We start from the raw sequence: 21806 nt of genomic DNA on the forward strand, positions 1-21806 counted from the left end.
TTATAAGGAAAATGTATGAGAAGTCCGAAAATGTAATTGCTATTGCGACACCAAATATCTAAGAGAAAATTATGTAAAAAGATTTGAGTACAATAAACTCGTGAAACTCGTGTTATGAATCTTATTCCTCCCACCCAGGGGCACCTCAGAGTTGAGGCTGTGACGCTTCCGGTTTGGTGATTGGTTCTCGCCACCTGGATGTGTAAAGAAATGGTGTATATCAGTTACCTCCTATCAATGACGGGAGGCTCTTCCCACAGGGAGGGTTGTGCAGTGACCGGTGAGGAACCTTAGGACTCAACCATAGTTCCCGCCAGTGGTGCTATCGCGACGGTCCGGTCAATTAGATTAATCCGTATGCTATAGTGGTAGGTCTAAGTAGCCGGTTAAGTTTGAGTCTTATTCTGATGTTCGTAAAAAATCGTTTTTACTGGTATGTATGGTTGTGTGTACATGCAGATAAAGATGTATTATATGCAGTAATTCATTCTCATATTACTGTCTGAGCTCTGAAAATAAAAGAATAGATAAAGATAGAATTATAAATTCCTTAACATGCATAACAATAATATGAATTATTGCTTAAATACCCAAGATGTTTTTAAGGCATTTAATAGTAATTTTTAACTCAGAAAATTTTTTTTCCAAGCGCTCAGATGTAAAAATACAAAAAAAATCATTACATAGTAATTTTTAAGTATGCATTTATTATACAGAAATTAAAAATGAAAAATGGAAATAAATGGGCGGAGAATGTCCATTTCTTTTGTATCACTTTACACTTTTAAAACACTTTACACATTAAGAGTTGATGGCATCTTTGAAAGAAGAAGGTAAAAGATCAGATAGAAGTTTCATTAATTCTTTGTTCCTTTCCTCAACTTCGCCACCAGCCTGCTTGATCTTCAGATTCATTACTAGAACCTTAAAAGAGAAAAATTTTCTTTCAATTAGAATAATTAATCATAACTGTATCGTACATTTTATCCAACATGAACTCGTCTGAATATGATGCTATTAGTAATAACGAGAAGAAAACGAGGATTAAAATATATGCAAATACGATATAAATGAGCAAATTGTTTTCAAAATCATTTTGTCGATATTTTTTTATATATTTTGTCGATATTGGAAAATGATAGTAAAAATCTTTGGCATGAATAATAGTTAAATTGATGCTTGGCGTGAAATTAAAATTTTTATTGAATACATTGTGTAATTCTTTTGCAGTTAATCCTTATAGTGAATCCGTAGTGAGTAGTGCTAGGAAATGACTCTTATTTATTAATATTATATTTTATAATTCAATTTATAAATTTAATTTAATATTTAAAATATAAAATTTTTTACACAATTGAATTGTAATCATAAAATCAAGTATCAAATTTTATATATTTAAGCCCTTTGTATTATTGAACTATCCCCTTTACATGTGACGTGTGTGTAGCTAAGTCGTTCTCTTGGCCCTAGATGGCGCAACTGTAAAAACATGACTTACGCTTGGCTTAAACCACAATTGACTTCTTAAAGTCAGTGGGCTTGTCTAGACAAGAGCCATTAGAAACAACAACAACAACTTGCATGTGAAGTTACAGAACGACAATAGGTAAACTTCTGGATGAATCTGATTTCAAATTTTACAAGTATCTACATTTTAGATGTTAAATCTATCTACCAAACTTTATCTCATAGGTTAAAGTCATCTTTAAGCTTATATCATTAACTATATATTGTTTGTTTTAGTGAGGAAATAAAGTGCTTGTGCTTTATATATTTCTATAAAACAAAATTTCTATCGATATACAGAGGTTGGACTGCATATTCAATAATTGTTCGCTTTCGTATGTTTTGACGTTACATATAGCAAATATACTAAAGGCATTTATTTGCGTGCAAGTTATAGTTACGAAAGAGTTTAATAGAGTGCCTCTTTGGTGATGTTATGGAGGTTAATCTCTGGGGTGTTATTTCACAAGTGCCAAAAATCCGATACATTGCATAACATTGGCAGGCAATTGTTACGAAATATATAACATGGCATTTTTATAGCATTTTTATTAAATCTATTATACGAATATATATTTTGGATGTCTTTTTTTTCAAATGATTAGAACCAAAATTAGCTATAGAACTATAATTGAAGGTACGAAATTATATACTGTATGTCATAAATTTAAGTCATTGCGTATTAGAGTTTACGAGGTACTTTTCCGTTAGCCGGGCGCAAATGTCGCCAATTGTAAACCAAACGAAAATTTGGCGGAATTCTACATTATTTGGCGGTTTTTCGCTTGCGCTCGGCAAACGGATTCTGAACCAAACGCGCATTTGGCGTAAGAAATTTGGCGGACTTCTACATTATTTGGCGATTTTTGGCTTGGCCCAGCTAACGGAAAAGTACCGTTATCGTCTTGACACGCTTATGAAAGCACAGACAGACAGGCGGTCAACATCTCGATGGACTTGGTTCCAAAACGGATAAATTATCATCATTTCCAGTTTTAAATTTATGAACTAAATTTCATCATCCGAAATTGTTATTTTTTTTAATTATCGCGTATATATGCAGTCAAAAACACAGATGGAATGACGATCAATATTTTGGCGGACTTGGTTTCAAGCTGATTCATAGCAACACTTTAGATGTTAAATCTATGTACCAATGTTATTTATGTAGCCTTTTACATTCTATAGTTATCATGTACTCTGGCATTTAGACAGACAGACGTCCTCTAAAGGGATTACGTCCATAATTCATTATATTCTATAAAAAAATGGTATAAATACTATATATCGAATTTCATTCGTATTGCTCAAAACATTTTCTAGTATTTGTGTTGATTATTTCTCCCCATGTTTTGATTTGTGTGTGTGTGTGTGTGTGTGTGTGTGTGTGTGTGTGTGTGTGTGTGTGTGTGTGTGTGTGTGTGTGTGTGTGTGTGTGTGTGTAAATATAGAATTTTTCTTTTACTGCAATTATATGTAAAACGATAAGATCAAAGCATATAAAAACTTTAAATAGTTTAAAACAAACCTTTATGAGAAGCTCATTTGAAACAGGTCTGCCGTAAGCCAAATTTCTTCTTATGTTCTGCAAAATATAAAACAAGCCTATATTCAAGCCTTTAATCTTCTTTTCAGGATCTTGCGGCTTTGGTTTTCTTGTGGGTTTTTTGTGAGGTCGTTTTGTTGGTTTAGATATCGGTCTCTCACTAAAACAAAAGAAAAATTATTAATTTTCTTCAAAACACAAAATAAATTACATACCTTTATCCAATAGTATATTTTTGATTTTCTTTTTTTATTAGAATGTAATAAATTTACATAAATTATAAATTTATGTTAATATCTTAGTAAAATATAGCACTCTGTTTTTGCTTTTTATTTCCACCTATGCGAGATAATAAATATTATTTTAATTTAGTTATTCTTACGGAAAATGAAGTCCGAAACATATTGTTTACAAAAAAATAAAGTAGTTTGTGTTGCATGTACATCATGTACATAAAAATTTTGTTCCATATTTCGGTAGAAATAACAGCAAAAATGAATGAAACAAGAGCAACGAAATTTTAATGATGATCAGGGTTAAATTAGAATTTACGTTTTCAAATCAGTGTAAATAGTAAGAAAATAAACAGAAATTTTAAATCATTTTACAAAAAAGCAGAAAGTAGAAAAAACATTAAAAACTAAAAGCTATTTGTAAAAAAAAAACGAAAAAAAAAGGGAGAAAAAGGAACACAAAGTAAATCTGATACAAATGAATCAATTCTGATTTATAAACGAAAAAAAAATGAAATAAATAAATCATTATCAACAGAAAAAAACCAAGCGATTAAACAAAGGATTAAAAAATGATATCACAAAGTTTAAAATTGAATAAATATTTTTAAAAAATTCTTAAAAGAAAAAAGTTTTAAGGAAAATTTCACTTTTGCACAAGGATATTCATTTGTTACATTATTAATTTAATGTATATAAATAATTTAATTAGCTCTTATTGGTTTTCTAAATTCTAAATCTTACTTAAACTGTATTTATTGTGAAGCATTAAATGTCAATTTCCCAAAGATCATCACTTCGTATCATGCAAAAGTTTCATAATAGAGAGCACATCTTCTTAATTTAACTGTAGTCAATCACTACAAATATATATAAATGCCTGCTTTGAATAAAAGAACTGTCACCTTTGCCCAAAAATTTATTGCGGATATTTATTGAGATGTTTACATTAATGAAATAAAATCTGCAGTCAGTTTACTATTGTCGATGTTGTTTCATGTCTATAATATATGTCATGTTTATAATGTCTAACATATTTCATATCTATCATGTCTATTTTTGTTTCTTATCTATCATGTCTACTTTTGTTTCTTATCTATCATGTCTACTTTTGCTTCTTATCTATCATGTCTATAATATATGTCATGTTTATAATGTCTAACATATTTCATATCTATCATGTCTACTTTTGTTTCTTATCTATCATGTTTAGTATGTTTCACATCTACTATGTCCAACATGTTTCAAGTTTACCATGTCCACCTTTATTTCATGTTTAGCATGTCTGATATGTTTCATATCAATCCTGTCTAACGTGTTTCACGTCTGTTATATTATATTTTCAAGTCTACCATGTCTACTCTTAATCATATGTATTAACTGAAATGTATGGAAAACAGCTTTATTATTTTTTTTTAATTCTCTAAAAAAATGGCATTTTTAACTTCAACTCAATCTTTATATAATTAAAATTCTCTCAAATAGCTTATAATGGGAAAGCATTTTGATTTTAAAAAAATATATATATCTTACTTTTAGCCTCTTGTTTACAGTCAGGATGAAAAACGTTTACATGAAAAAGGTTTCAAAAATAAAAATTGAGCTCCAAGTTATAAGCTCATTTCCCTTTATACTTATGATATATACTTTTAAGTCTTTGAAAATAAATAGTTGTAATAGATTTTCTCTACATGTGGGATGTGCTTCTACAATTCTTATTTTAGCTCTGTTATCAATAAAAATTTCCATTAAGCATGTTGTGACATATTAGGATGAAAGTGAAAAAGCGTACAGAAACGTTAATTGGAGATGTAGTCCATTTCCTTCAGGAAATAAAATTTCTAATGGCTGAATGGTATAGAATTTATCCCTACTCTTTCAAAGTCGAAAATATGACTGGTACACCATTGACAATCATTCCAAGAGAAGCCCCCCCCCCCTCCTTCCCGCTGTTTTGATTGACCTCTGGCTGTTTTGATTCATGAGTAGGCAGAAACTCTTTGACTTAGTTAATCGTGTAACAAATACATTCATATTTCCAATATTTTTTCATTGTCAAATAACACAAAAATATTGTTGCATTGATTTAAATAAATTTAGGAACTTGATAAGATATTGCAACCTCGATTTTATAGATCGTCTCGCTTTACTAAAATTTTGCAGCTTTTAGATTAATTCCAAATCTTCCAACACTAACTCAATTCTTTTCAACTAAAAGGAAAAGATACTCCCAACAGTAAAACAAATTGTTGTTGTTGTTTTTTTCAGAATTTAATTTTTCATAACAAAATGTTTGTAATATCAAGTAAAAATTATATAGGAAAATATCACAATGTTGTGCAGTTAGTTTCTAATGGAGAAAGTCGTTGTCTAAAAAAATCAAATGAACAAAAATGAAATGACACACCCACTCAAAGTTTTCTAAGATAATTTTAAAGGGAAGTGACATTTTATATCATATGATTGTATTTAATTTTATTAGATTTGTCGAACAACTTTCATTTTCTGGAATAGATGAGGAGATAAAATTAAGCAAGATTCAACATTGCGACCAATAATGAGTAAAAAAAATCCTATCTGTAATTAATAGACCTTATTATTTGAAAATTGTTAAATTTTTCGTGCACTAACAAAAATTTTCATTGAAATCTTAAAAATACAATAAAACTTAACATTTCCTTTGGAGTGAAAAAAGAATTTTCATTTGAAAGAAAATAAAATATATCGATAAAACTTACTCGGCAGAATTATCATTAGAGCTTGGTTGATCACCTCCTTCAGCAGAACTCGCACTAGAACCTGACTGGTTGCCTTCTTCAGCAGAACTGGAACCAGAGCCTGACTGGTTTCCTCCTTCAGCAGAACTGGAACCAGAGCCTGATTGGTTTCCTCCTTCAGCAGAATTGGAACCAGAGCCTGACTGATCGCCTCCTTCAGCAGAATTGGAACCAGAGCCTGACCGATCGCCTCCTTCAGCAGAATTGGAACCAGAGCCTGACTGATCGCCTCCTTCAGCAGAATTGGAACCAGAGCCCGATTGATCGCCTCCTTCAGCAGAACTAGAACCAGATCCTGATTGATCGCCTCCTTCAGCAGAACTGGAACCAGATCCTGACTGGTTTCCTCCTTCAGCAGAACTGGAGCCAGAGCCTGATTGATCGCCTCCTTCAGCAGAACTGGAACCAGATCCTGACTGGTTTCCTCCTTCAGCAGAACTGGAGCCAGAGCCTGACTGGTTGCCTCCTTCAGCAGAACTGGAGCCAGAGCCTGACTGGTTGCCTCCTTCAGCAGAACTGGAGCCAGAGCCTGACTGATCGCCCCCTTCAGCAGAACTGGAACCAGTATCTGATTGATCGCCTCCTTCAGCAGAACTGGAACCAGAGCCTGACTGGTTGCCTCCTTCAGCAGAACTGGAACCAGAGCCTGACTGGTTGCCTCCTTCAGCAGAACTCGAACCAGAGCCTGATTGGTTTCCTCCTTCAGCAGAACTGGAACCAGAGCCTGATTGGTCACCGGCTTCATCAGAATTGGAACCATCGTCTGATTGATCACCTCCTTCAACGGAAGCATTGGCATCAGCTCCCGATTGATCGCTTCCTTCAGCAGAACTGGAACCAGAACCTGACTGATCACCTCCTTCAGCAGAACCAGCATCAGCGCCTGACTGATCACCTCCTTCAGCAGAACCAGCATCAGCGCCTGACTGATCACCTCCCTCAGCAGAACCAGCATCAGCGCCTGACTGATCACCTCCCTCAGCAGAACCAGCATCAGCGCCTGACTGATCACCTCCCTCAGCAGAACCAGCATCAGCGCCTGACTGATCACCTCCCTCAGCAGAACCAGCATCAGTGCCTGACTGATCACCTCCCTCAGCAGAACCAGCATCAGCACCTGCCTGGTCACCACCCTCAGCAGAACCAACATCAGCACCTGCCTGGTCACCACCTTCAGCAGAACCGGCATCAGCGCCTGACTGGTCACCTCCTTCAGCAGAACCGACATCAGCGCCTGACTGGTCACCTCCTTCAGCAGAACCGGCATCAGCGCCTGACTGGTCACCTCCTTCAGCAGAACCGGCATCAGCGCCTGACTGGTCACCTCCTTCAGCAGAACCAGCATCAGTGCCTGACTGACCACCTCCTTCAGCAGAACCAGCATCAACGCCTGACTGGTCACCTCCTTCAGCGGAAGTATTGGCGTCTGTTTGATCACCTGCTTCAGCAGATGCACTAGCATCTGAACTTGGCTGATCACCGCCTTCCACGGAAGAACTTGAATCAGCACTCAGTTGATCCCCAGCAGTTTCAGCGGAGGGATTGGCATTAGGATCTGGACCATCGATTTCAACTTCAGGAGCAACAGTGGCTTCTGTAGACTGTTCCGCGCCTTTATCATCTGCCGGTATAATGGTGGAACTTGCTAGCATTTGTCTAACATCCTCAGGTATAGCTGTATTCTGCCACCATGGCTCTGAACCGCCTTCCGACGGGGCTTGTCTCGCAACTCTTGCGGTAAATGCACCTTAAAAATGCATAAAAACTATAAATATGCTTGGAAACCAATACAATCTTTGCAGTGATTAGAAATTCTGAAATAATTTAGATTTGTATTTGTTTCCTATCATATTAAGAATTAATTGCTACTGTAAAAATATTCATTATTCAGTGATTAGAAAAAGAATATTTCTTCTAAAACATTATCTCGATTCATAACAGATTAATTATTAGTTTATTATAAATGCTATACGGTATTATTATAGTTTGATATAACAAGTTTCAACCTTTATTATGGTGACTTGTCCATTAGGAAAACTTATTTAAATATATCGTATATCGGTTTTCTATAGTATTTTCAAGTCATTTCAAACTATCCACAGTTTGATCAGTTAGCTTCAAAAATAAACTCCATCATTAATTTATCATTGAGACTAGTAATTATGGTATACTAATTAAAGTAATATTAAATTATCAGTTGCTACTTTAAATACAGGAAGTAATAAAAGTAGTACGAAACAACCATTTCCCCCATTACTAAATACAAATTCAAAGGTCACACATACGATTTTAAGTTAACTTATTGGAAGTTGATTGTTTGAAACATTTTACGCTGAGAACACAGAATTAAATTAAGATTTACATAACTTATTTACCTTTTCGGAAATGCATCTTACTTTCCTATTTTTTCTAAGAATTTTTTTTTTTTTTTAAGAATTCTCTTCTTTTTCTGAAAATCATCACAGGTTACAACTATGATTGCCATTGAAAGCACTTATTGGTTTTAGATTATACAGTAAAATTTATTCATAAAAAAATGAAAGATTGTTTTAGGCTCTCATTTAGAAGTTTTAAGAATAATTTCAGAAATATTAAATAATCTATTTATTATATGATTTTAAGAAATATAAATTACTGCCAACATCAGTGAGGACAAGATAGATCAGATAAACTTTGAATTTATTGTTTTCGAACCTTTCAACTAGACATTTCAGTCTAGATTTTTCCACCAGATTGTTTTGATTTTAAATCAATATGATTACTTTTATATCAAATTATTATAAAACGTAGCTTATATTCTCTTTCATTTCATACAATAACTGAACTGTTCGCTAATTTTTACTATTTTTTGATAAACGAAATATAAATAATAAACTGCTTGAAAATTCATTAAAATATGGGGTTCGAGTTTATCTCTGTCTGTTGTAAAACACTTTTAATTCGTTTTGGAATTCAAATCGGTGTGTAGAAAGCGACATTAAAGTTTTGCTTTACAATAGCAATGTGTATGATACATGCTATAAATACTTACATTTTACTTTTCTTCTAGGATAAACTTATAATAATGTCCCCAATATTCAATTTTGAAGGCCGTGGTGACCTGGTGATAAGACCTCGGCTTCGGAATCGGAGGGCTTCAGATTCGAAGCCCCATTCCATGGAAGAACCGTCGTATAAGCTGGTTTGGTACACGTTAAATCCGTTGAAGTCAAATGCCCTCCCGCTGGAGTGGTGTGGAATTTTCGAGAGAGACTTCCATCTCGGGTGTCGAACTCGTCATCTGACAGTAGTTCAAAATTACGAGGACCATCCCGAAATAGCCCTATGTGGCTTTGAAACGGGTCGCTAATATAACTAAACTCGATTTTGAATTTTTGATAATTTTTTTTCTCCCGAATTATATAAAAATATTCGTGAAATTTTTATACTATGTCTGTCCATTTGTGTGTGTGTTTGTTATTAATGAGACACAAAATTTCCATGAATGAAATCGGTAAAATTTTGCAACATATTTTACTGAAAACATCCACTCATATGCGTCATTTTGAAAAAATTCTCTCAAATCGACATTGTTTTCTGCCGAAATGCATGCATGCCGTAGAAAAAGTATACATTTCTTTAAGCGTTTTCATTTACTGAAAAACTTTAAGAATAGTTTTATTGACATCCTCCATAAATTTATGCGAAGGGAACAGGATAAGACCTTTATTAAGGAGTATGTGTGAATATTTCGGGGGGACTAATCCCACTGCTTTACTCTAATTTTCTTCAGTTTTCGCCGAGAAAGTTTTAATAAAGAAACTAAGAGAAAATGAATTTGAAAAACAATAAAGATTTAATTAAAATCAAGACCAATAAAAAAAGGCAAAATTAAAAAACGTGTAGAAAAAGCACACATTTCTTTAAAAGTTTTCATCAGTTGCAGAACGTTAAAAAATACTTTTATGGCCACGGTGGCCTGGTGGTAAGATTCTGGCTTCGGGATTCAGGTTCGAGACCTAATTCCACCGAAGAAACGTCGAGTAAGCGGGTCTGGTGCACGTTAATTTCGTCGCGGACAAACGTCGTTCCACTGGTGTGGTATGGAAGTTTGGAGAGCGGAGAGCCACTTCAGGTGCCGTCCTTGTCATCTGACCGCAGTTTAGAATTACGAGGTCCGTCCCAAAATAGCCCTAGTGTTGCTTTAAAACGGAACGTTAATATAGCTAAGTTTAAAATAGGTTTATTGATACTGATATCAGGTTTATTGATATCAGAGCTGCCTGGCTACTGAGTAAAGGATTTGGCTTAATCAAATACTATACTCAATTAGTAATTTTGTTAAAAAAAAACCTTGATACAAAATTTTAAAATAAACGCCTCTGACATTTTGAATTACACTGCATTCATGTAATGGAAAAGAAACATGGTAAAAGAAATTTAGACGCCTATAGAGACTGATTTTGTTCTGAATTATTGCGAAATGGATTTATAAAATAAACATCAAGATCAGCGTAATTCAAAGGTGGTCATCCCTCCATCTTTCCTGTATCACATGTAAATGGTTGAATGGTGGTATGGTATGGTGAATAGTTGTTATACTTCAGATAGTTGCTTCCGGGCATGCACAAGTTCTTTCAAAAAGGCTATTACAGATTTTATTTTTGTACGCATAAATATATGGTCCGCCTCAGGAAAACCTTGGAAACAACACGGATAAGATAGGCTTTTCTTTTCATCTTTTTTTATGGTCAGGTACATAACAGAAATAAGAAAAAAGATGTTGTATTTTTTTCTCCTGATAGAAATATAGATAAAATGCTATTAAGTATTTTCTTTAACGAAAGGCATAAGAAAATTGTATGTTAAGCACCTCACCTTTTGGTTTGGTTTGTTTCGGTTTATTAGCGCATGGTGCATTTCGTTGACTCTAAGGCGTCATAAAACTAAGGGGAGTGGTATTTTAAAACTTGTCATGCAAGAAAACGCATTACATGGCATTGGCGTAAAATATTTAAGAAATATTAACCTTTGACATGGATTTAGCATTTTTATTGAATCTATCGTGCCATCCTTAGCGAGTTAATTGGCTATTAATTACTTGCATGTGTCCAATGTTATCCAAAACTCAAATGTGGGCTTTAGACACATTTTTCTCAACCGAATGAAACAAAAACTTGACACAAAACTGAACTTGCAGTTATAAAATCCCATACGAAATTTGTTATATATAAGTCACTGCGTTTTTGAATTTTCACGTTTACATGTTTCTGAAAGTACAGACCAACAGACAGTCAACCCATAGTTTGATTTGGCTCAAAATTTGAGAGGTGTCTATACCACAGATGTTAAATATGTGTGCTGAATCTTATCTATCTAGCTCTCTTCGTTTTGTAATTATAGCGTGAATTTATATTCGCACAGCCGGACTTCCTCTGAACAGACTTTATTCAAAATTTGATAGAAGTCTATAAGTTTGATTTAAAAGAACAAACGCTAAATTCCACCCGTCTAGCTCAAAGCTTTTTTGAGTTCTTTCTCACTAGCTCAAATTTTCTGTAAATTTATAGGTTTTTCTATAGGTTTGAAATGTGTCGATTCGTCAAATCTCGAATGCGAATTTTTTTACGTTTATACACTTTCTTTATACTAAGTATATGAGATGGTAAAATATGCCATAATATCTGGTTTCTCTTCGCATAATTACACATTGTACAGTTAGGAAAATCTTCTAGAAGATAAAGTAAAAATATAACCTATAAACCTCTGATCTAAGAGAGGAGTATGGTGAATAGTTGTTATACTTCAGATAGTTGCTTCCGGGCATGCACAAGTTCTTTCAAAAAGGCTACTACAGATTTTATTTTTGCACGCATAAATATATGGTCCGCCTCAGGAAAACCTTGGAAACAACACGGATAAGATGGGCTTTTCCTTTCATCTTTTTTTATGGTCAGATACATAACAGAAACAAGAAAAAAGATGTTGTATTTTTTTCTCCTGACACAAATTTGTGCAATAACACTACTTGATAAATAAGCGAAACTGATAAGGAAATATAGATAAAATTTCATGGTCAAGATCTTTTCGACTATGTCAGAAAAATTACTATATTTATTTATTGTAAAAAAGAAATCATATTATGTACATATAAACACTGATAACTTGAAACAATGACCTTCAAACACTGATATTTTCAGGAAGTGTAATGAAAAATATTTATAACTTTAAACAAGTTAGCCCCTCCCCTTGCAATGGCGTATCTGACACGTGCATTGAATTTTGAACGTTTAAAATTGTACTTACGGAAAAAAGTTTTTTTATGGGAAATTATGAATTTTTTATTTAATATTGAAGCGATTTCTTTATAACACAATTAGAATTTATTTCCAATCTTACATTTTGCGAAGTTACGCTGATTTTTATATATGCATTTACTTAAAGTTAATGCCATTTTGCATCTTTAAACGCTATTTTCTCAAATTCTAATCTTTGATAGAATTTTCTTAAGAGAAACTTCATAAATTAAAGATGCATATGTTTTGTTCAAATTTGGTATAATAATTTCTCAATATGGTATGCAGTCTTCGAACTAAAGAAAAAGTAATATCTTATATCTTCAAAGTGAATCTCTTTGAAAAAAAGTTGAAAATTTCGTTTTCCCAATATTTAAAGAATGAATAGAAATACGGTTTACTTTTTCAGTGCAGAACTAAATATTTCTTAAGCTATCTACAAAATTTTAAAGAAATCATTTGATAAACTTCTAAATTAGAGGATTTTTGCTTTATACCTCTTTTTTGACCAAAAAGAAGAATAAAAGCATTTGCTTCCAATTTTTTAAAAAAAACTTTTGCCACTTAATTGGTATATTTATGTGTCATAGGTCTTTTTTTGTGTTTTTTATGCAAATATTCAAAAATTTAACCATTTTTCAAACTTTTATCAAAACATTCATCCCAAACGTAGTCGCAAAGCTTAAGTGAAAGTAGTATATAGTTAAATATGCGAAAATCATTTGGAAATGCTTCAATTTCTTAGGTGCCCTTTATACTATTAAAGGCAATGAAATTACAATAAATTTCCAACATAGAATATGTCAACTAATTAATAAATTAAATAAATTCGTAAGTGAAAAGGTAAATATTTGTAATATACGAGCCTTTTTAGTGAATAGAAGGCTCAATTTATATTGATTGTGTTTGATTTAAATTAAATTTCTTGCGCATGATTTGATGCTCATTACTTCTTCTATAAAATACTTTTAAGCATCAAATTGCCATCGACATTAAAATAGTTCTATTTTTATAGCCTCACACCTGCTCTGCTTATCGTGCCTATGAACCTTTCCAATAGAAGAAAATCTAATGATGTCATGGTTTCTATCGAATTTTAAGTGTCTGGACAAACTATTTCGAATTGCAAGCTGTCCGTTCTGGTAAGTTATTTGTACTTTTTATCCTCTTATGGAAACTACGAAAATAATCAGCAGAATTTAACTTCTTTAGCTTTCAACGAGGTAAGTACCATGCGTCTAAATGTCTAATGAAACACTAAAAGCGATTTTAATGTACACTAAACGACAATGCAGTGTATTGTTAAAAATTCCACATTTTAAAAAAAAATAGCAAAAATTCAAAAATACTACACGTTAAATAAATTAGCTCAATTAGTTTATTTTTTTAATTTTAAGTTATGAAAATTTTTCTTATATAAGTATGATTTCCGGAAGAGTATCTCTAAATAAACATTAAAATCTCGCTAAATTTTAATTAATTACAATATTTAAAAAATAAAACATTTTTAATGAGCATTTATTATCAAGAAATAACTACCTATTCAAAATTAGTTCTACTCCAAAGGTCAGCTCTATAAAGTATTCTTAATTTATTTTTTTATTCCGTATTGCACGCACAATTTACAGATATTATTTCGTTCACTAAAATAAATATTATAGAGCATCATTTAGAATTATACCATTCTAAATTTTCAAAATTATGATATTATTTTATCATATTTTCCCGTAATCGATGATTTTGCCAATTATTTCTAAATGTATTACAAAAAAATAAAACAGCAAAAATTTATTAAACATTCACATCTAAAATTCGCCATATTTTTTATTATTGCATCAATAGCCGCCTTTGGCAACCAGCTGGTTTGTCGGGAATATTGATTGCATTTATTTATTTAAAATCGCTCAGATAACTTTATATCAACAATTATAAGATGAAGATAATTATAAATATGAAATAACATTTTTCAACTACAACAATAAGATGTAGATAATAAAGGAATAAGATGTTATAGTAGTACGGTAATAGGGCCATTTAATAATAAAAGAATAAGATGTAGATAATCATAAGATGTATAAGATGTGGATAATCATAAGGTGTAATAAGATGTAGATATTTATTATAGTAGATGTAGATAGTATAGTAGATGTAGATATATTAAAAAGATGTAGATATTTATTTAAAATCGCTCAGATACTGATTTCCTTTTCACGATGCCGTCATAACTGTCAAATATTAAAACCATTTTTTAATTGTCTTATTAAAGACCAACAATCTATTAATTGTATACATGAATTATCAATAGTATTATGAAAAGCCCTATTTCTCGGTTCATTTCTCTTCTAAATTTCGAGTTATTGCAGAATTACTTTTTATTCTAAACTACACAAATATTAAACAGAATTCTTCTTCTTTAACCTTTAAAAATGGAGGAAAATTCCACGATTAAATATTTGATGAAAAAATTAAAAAAGTTTTGGATTTCAGAATTACAATATAATCTATTGTTAAAAATTGAAGAAAAGAAAATTTTGTCGTTAAAATTCAGAAAAAAATTTGTACGAATATTAAATAAGTGTCATTTAAAAGAAAGACGGTGGCCTGGTGGTAAGGTCTCGGTTTCGGAACCGGAGGGTTTCAGGATCGTGTCCCGATTCCACCGAAGAACCGTCGTGCAAGGGGGTCTGTTGAACGTTAAATTTGTCATGATCAAACGTCCTCCCGCTGGTGTGGCGTGGTGTGGAGAGGGGGGGGTGCCAGCTTAGGTGTCGTCCTCGTCATCTCACCGCGGTTCAAAATGACGAGGTACATCCCATAATAGCTCTTGTGTTGCTTTAAACGGGACGTTAATATAACTAAACTAAACTAAAAGACAATTTCTTGAATTTTATGATGACTTAAGAATTAGTTTTATGTTGTGATATTTCCGGAAAGTTTGGTGGAAAAATGTAAATATTTTACTTAATTTTGAATTAAAATTTCAAAAAATACCTGCGAAGTGCATATTTTGCCTGCAGAGCGCCAACACACATCACATTTATATTATTATCAAAGATTATTCATATTATTATTTATATTTTACCAAAGCTATTAAAGAATAAAAATACATAACTTTATTAATATCTATTATCACTCCCATCTACAAATACATTAAACACTTTTAAATCATTGTTTTTTATGTTATTAGATCAACTATTTCATATTCGGTATTTATTCATGTATTTCATAAATTTTAAGACTAATTCAGATTTATGAAAGAATTTTTACTTACCACAAGCACATGTAAAAACAAGTAAAATCGCCAAAATCTGCATTTTTACAGATGTATCCGAGACTGCTCTACTACCAAAGTGAACTAAGGATATCCAAAAAGCACGTTTTATAAATCCGTTATCTTTCAAATCATTTCGTCACTTCTAACAACCTTTGCTTACAATTTATGACTCAAGACAAGAAAAGGATGTGGATTAAAGAAAAAAAGTAAGCAACAATTTCACCGAAAAGGAAAGATTTTTAAACGTATCTTCCAGAAGATACCACTGACAAAATTTACAAGGTGGCTTGAATGACGTCTTAAACAATAATTTGAAACAATATATTCATGATTGTGGTACATCCGCTTTTCTTGTAAATGTAAAAATAGACTGTTTTGCAAGTAATAGAAAAATTTTGACGGTTATTTTTCTGTCATGTCGAGGTTTCTGTTGATGATACGTATTTCGACAAAAACAAAAATGGCAATAAAATTTGAAGTTGCGAAATTTCTTCTTATTATTTACAAATATTTTGCATGATGAATTAAGTAGATATGTTTAGTGGCGTTTTGATACTAAATAGATCAGATAATAGTTAAATAAGATAAATGTTGAGGACGAATTGCTTATTATATAATTATGCAATTCTAAATTTATGAATGCTTATAAATGAATCTTCACTCTCAATATTTGATGTTTCCCAGACTTACCCATTATCTACTTTTATTTTTTCAGGGAATTTCGAAATTTCTGGCAATTTCTTTCCGTGCTTCTTACATGTGTATAATATATGTGTGTGTAATGATATTTAAAATCTAATTTAAGCTTAATTAATTCCCAAAGTTTTATATTAAATTAGCTCCTATTAACTTAATTCTATTTCCTGATCCCATTCCACTTTTTCTATTTGATTAATTCAACAGAAACTTCATAAAATTGCTGGATCGGCTGAAAACCAACAAGTTCGCACACTCCGAGTGAAGCGATAAAATACTCTCCAGATTAGCACAAGGATCTTTATGATTCCTTTACTTGTGACAGACATGTGTAAGAAATCCTTATTAAAATCTCACAGTATATATTCATAGAAATAAAATTTTTATTAGCTTTTCCTCATTTTGTATTGTGTCGTTCTGTGTTGTGCTCGTCGCTTCTGCTTGTGCAAAAAAATCATGTCTCCCGGGGCGGAAATAAAACGAAATTAAAAAAATTGAAAGTCCCTTCACTGCCTTCGAAACTGCTTTCTGCTTCAAAAATTATGCTTATATATATATATATATATATATATATATATATATATATATATATATATATATATATATATATATATATATATATATATATATATATAGCGTGTGTGTGTGAGAGAGAGAGAGGGAGGGAGGGAGCTTATTTCTGTTTGCAGCAGAATGCAGGTTGAAGACATAGACGAAACGTTGTATTTTTTTAATTTCGTTTTATTCTCTCTCGGAAGACAGGCATGATTTATTTACAAGAAGGCGCAGTGCGACACAAAAGCAGAAGTAAGAAAGGGGTGAAACAAATGATCACTAGTCTTATATAACATAGGATTTCCGGCCCCGTGCCGATGGAATACATGTGTTGACGTTTGACAAGGGCAACGGAAGTATCACTTTCACTCGATACGTAGTACTGATGGCGCATTATTTTTTACAAAGGAATTAATTAAACCGAAAATGGAATTAAATCAAGAAGACAATATTTTACTATGGGCTAAATTAAGAGTTTAAAATATCATTGTATATATATATATTGCCACGTAGGTATTTTAGTGCGGAACTCAATGACACACACAAGAAGTAGAGCTAAATCAATTTATTAACTCAACTCTGAACTGAGAACACAGTGACTGACAGATCTTCTGCTATTATACTAGCAGGGAAAGTTCCAGAATACTTTTCTGGAGACAGTAAGAAAAGCTCAGAATACTTATCTGGTAAACTAAAGAAAGGGATAGAATTTGCTGGAACACGAAATAAAGGAATTAAATATTTACACAAACTGTGCATCGCATTGTCGCTACCGGGATTCGAACTCATAATCTCTTGATTATGAGACCAGCGCTATGACCATTCGGCCATGGAGAGTCGATTGCCTCTTTTCAATGCGGCAATATAATGGAGTCTTACCTGATTCTTAAATTCAATAATTCTAGAAACTACAATTTAGTTTCATAAATTTTAGAAATTTTAGTAACATTTGTGAAATTTCTTTATAAGATCAAAATCAATTTTAAAATGAAGGATTATTCCGATAAAATGCAGTAAGAGTATTTTCGTGTTCTTGAAAGTTTCGACAAAAATCAATATGTCTTGAACGTATCGATGATAGATTTTACGATGATGGACTTATTGATGATATCTTATTGATTATAAAATATATCTTGATGATGAACTTGAAATGAAAGATTTTTCCGGTAACATGCAGCAGGAGTATTTTTTCTGTCAAGAAATTAAAGTGAAGAAAAAAAAATTATCTTGAACTTATTGATGATAAAATATGTTATATATTAAAATATGATAATAAAATATGTTATATGATAATAAAATAACTTATCGATGATAGAATATGTCTTGAACTTACTGAAGATGAATTTAAAATAGAAGTTCCTTCTTATAACATGCAGAAAAAAGTATTCTCCTGTCGAAAAAGTTGAGAAAAGAAAAACAAAAGCATATTTTGAACCTTTTGATGATAGAATGAGGGCTAAATTTATTGATGATGAATTTGAAATGCAAGAAACTTCTTACAGCATGCATTTACAGAATTCTTTGGAGAAAGTCAAGGGAAAACAATGTCTTGAACAATTTGTATTATTAATGATAGAATATGTCTTGAACTTATCGGTGATAAATATTTCTTGATCTTATTGATGATAAAATATATCTTGAATGTATTACTGATGAACTTGGAAAAGAAGATTGATTTGGAAAAATATACATAAGTAGTTTTCCTGTCGAGAACGTCGAGGGAAAAAAACAATTTTTTCTTGAACTTATTGAACGATAAAATATATTTTAAACTTATCGATGATAGAATATGTCTTGAACTTATGATGATGAACTTAACCCTTTATTTACTGACGGTACTTAAAAGTACCATTTAAATCGTTCTTATATCTTTGTAATATGACAATTTTTGCTGATGGTATTCTAAAGAACACGGAGAATGTAACCCAAATAGCAAGAAGTTAATATAAGCTAAAAGTAGGAATTAAAAATATTTAATTAATAATTAAATTAAAATATTTCTATTAATTAAATATTTTTCTTGTGTTCCCTGGGATTATTCTGCAAGAAAACTTAACTATTAGTTGAAAAATGAAGTTGAAAAATTGCTGGCAACATAATTTAGTAAATAAAGGGTTAGAGGGGAAATTCATTCAGATAACATGCAGCAAGAGTATTCTCCTGTCGAAAAATTCCAGAAAAGAACAGTAGTATATTTTGAACATATTGATGATAGAATACGCCTTGAATTTATCGAAGATAGAATAGGTGATGCACTTTTTGATGGTAAACTTGAAATTCAAGATCCTTCTTAAGACGTACATCTACGTATTTTCCTGTTGATATATATGTTGATGATCGAATATGTCTTGAACTTATTGATGATAGGATAGATCGTGCATTTTTTTGGAATAAAGAAATAAAATAACTTATTGATAATAAAAAAATATTTAACTTATTTATGATGAACTTGAAATGAAAGATAATTCTGATAACGTGCATTTATAGCATCCTCCTGTCCAGAAAGTCGAGGTGACGAAAATAGTATACGTCTTGAACTTGATAGAATATGTCTTGAGCTTATTGGCGATAGATTATGTCTTGAATTTGAAATGAACTATCATTCTAAAAGCATGCTTATCCTGTTAAGTATTCCATAAAGTCTTCTAAAATGTATTCTCCTGCCAAAATGTCGGTGAAAGGAAAAACAATATTTCTTGAACTTATACAATTTTTATTAGCCTTTTAACAGGGAAAATGTTTTCAAGTTTTCACAACCGATAAATGTTATTTAATTGACCGAAATCCATCATTATGTGATTAAATTCCCTTGAGCTTTCTTATTAAATACATAAATTGGCTTATAAATATGACATATTAATGATTATATAAATAATGATGATTGGGTGATATTTAAGATTAGTATTCGAATTTTAATATATTTTACTCCTTTATATCGCTTTTGATTTATTATAAACAATATTTGTTGTAATACCTTTTATCAGAGTAGAATATTAAAAAATCTTTAGTGATTCCTAATGCAACATTAGGTGGATTCGAGAAAATAATTATTCACCGCACAAAATAAATACATTTGGATAGCATAACTTTTTTGAACTCCATTCTTCATATATTTCATAAAAAAACAGACGAGAGGAATTGGATTGATAATGTAATCTAGATAACTTCCCATGTTCCTTCCAGAAATACTTCACCTAGAACTTCTAAATAAAGCAACAACAAAAAAAAGATTCATAAATAGAATATTCTCACCTCTAAGTCAGTTATCGTTTGCTTTCATTTTTCCCCTTTTAAAGAAAAAAAAAATGTAAAATTTGCTTTTCTTTGCTATGCCTGTATAAATTTCTTGTTCATTTTCAGTGAAATACTCAAATTATGAATAACTAAATTTGAAAATAAACATTGTAAAAAAGAAAAAAAAACTAAAGAAAAAAAGGAAATAAGTGAATTCAACTTTCCTCGCATTTCTTGCAACAGCGTTTCTGATTGGCTCGGAAAATATCCCTTTCTAAAAGCGAAGACAGTGTAAAAATTGATTTTTTTTTTTTTTTTCTTTCTAGCTCTTTCTTTAAAAAATTGGGTCAGCGGAATATTGAGTTAATGCGATTTCAAACATTGAAAAGAATTGTTAATATGTTTTTTGGAGAAAAAAGATCAGCTGCAGGGGAGGTTTTGTTCTCGGAATTTGGAAGAAAGTATTGAAAACAAATATTTTAAATACGCTTTAGCTTCAAAATATTCCTTTGGAATATTGGCTTTGAAAAATGGATGTTTTATCTTCTTTTTATTTCGATTCATGCAGCGTTCAACATTTAAAGAAATATAAATAAATAAGATTTGTTGCTTAGTAAAGCGTCCAAAAATAAAACTCCTCACTGTTTAATATCTTAAACTTACAGAATCTTCATTTGTAAATGTTTAAACAATTAAATTATATTACAAATCAAAAATTAATTTTATATAATGAGTTACATGAATTTCCACCTTTAAATTAATCTCAATCAACATTATTGAAAACTAAAAACTCTTGTGTCTAATTTCTTCGCCCAAATTATTGTCTTTTTAAGGTATTAATATGAAATGGTAACGATCGTCCATCTGACGACGGTAAAGCCTATTTTAGCATTTGTGCAACTTTCTGTTTGAAACCTATTTCTTTTACGTCGTGTGTCCCTCTGATTTGGTGAATGGTCAACCTTCTCCAAAGCATTTCTAATAACATTTTACAGCTCCATTAATTAACAAAAAAAATGAATCAAGTACAGCTGTAAAAAGTTTCAATGAGCAGTCAACAGTGTGAAACGTTCATATGGGGATTTGTTTATATTTCACTGTCATCATTCGGCAACAAGAAATTAGAGCAATTTTTGGACATTAGCGTTTATATGTATATACTAAAACTTAATTAAATCCTAACTAATTTCCTAAATTTTTAGCCTAATTCAGCCTAATTTAGCCTAATTCAGTAAAAGTCATTCTAAAATATTCTCTTATTTCCTGATCTCATTCCACTTTTAATTCAATTGAAGCTGTGTGTAATTCTCTACAAATAATTAGTCATTTCTTTCTGGTGAACACCATTTTATTTTCGGACACGTTTTTTGTGCCACTTCATGTAGACTATTACAGATTAGGACACCTCTCCCAATCGGGTGCCCCGTCTAAGTACTAGAATCGTTCTTACACACACTCTCCGTTCTCATACAAAAAAGGAATTAACAGAACTTTGTACTCGACAGATACGCCATCTATCGGCGTGAAGCTGTAACACTGTGTAAAAATTACTGCGTCATCAGTTTCCCTTGACAAGGTGAACACGAGTATTCAATTGACATGTGGCCGGAAATCCCATGTTTTATAAGACTAGTGATCATTTGTTTCGCCCCTTTCTTACTTCTGCTTTTGTTTCGCACTGTTGTGGACGTGTTCTGTCCGCGTCTGCTT

At 31.7% G+C, this 21806-nt stretch overlaps 1 protein-coding gene across 1 annotated transcript; it reads right to left on the minus strand.

Annotated features, from left to right (window-relative positions):
- Nucleotides 1–687: 687 nt before the first annotated feature.
- On the minus strand, nucleotides 688–15713 carry LOC129957080 (uncharacterized). Its single transcript, XM_056069218.1, has 4 exons — nucleotides 15609–15713; nucleotides 6024–7809; nucleotides 3035–3212; nucleotides 688–924 (listed from the first exon to the last, which is right to left on the minus strand). The coding sequence occupies exons 1-4, from the start codon at nucleotides 15649–15651 to the stop codon at nucleotides 802–804; spliced, it is 2130 nt and encodes a 709-aa protein (XP_055925193.1). The 5' UTR covers nucleotides 15652–15713; the 3' UTR covers nucleotides 688–801.
- Nucleotides 15714–21806: the final 6093 nt, after the last annotated feature.

Source organism: Argiope bruennichi, chromosome 11 (genome assembly GCF_947563725.1).
Source record: "Argiope bruennichi chromosome 11, qqArgBrue1.1, whole genome shotgun sequence".
Classification (NCBI taxonomy): Eukaryota; Metazoa; Arthropoda; class Arachnida; order Araneae; family Araneidae; genus Argiope; species Argiope bruennichi.

Excerpts from the sequence above, each read along its gene's own strand:
- LOC129957080 (XM_056069218.1), bottom strand. The coding sequence starts at position 15,651 with ATGCAGATTTTGGCGATTTTACTTGTTTTTACATGTGCTTGTG. Across the intron at positions 7,810-15,608 it reads TGTTTTTACATGTGCTTGTG|GTGCATTTACCGCAAGAGTT; the intron begins GTAAGTAAAAAT and ends TGCATTTTTAAG. Across the intron at positions 3,213-6,023 it reads TCTAATGATAATTCTGCCGA|TGAGAGACCGATATCTAAAC; the intron begins GTAAGTTTTATC and ends CTTTTGTTTTAG.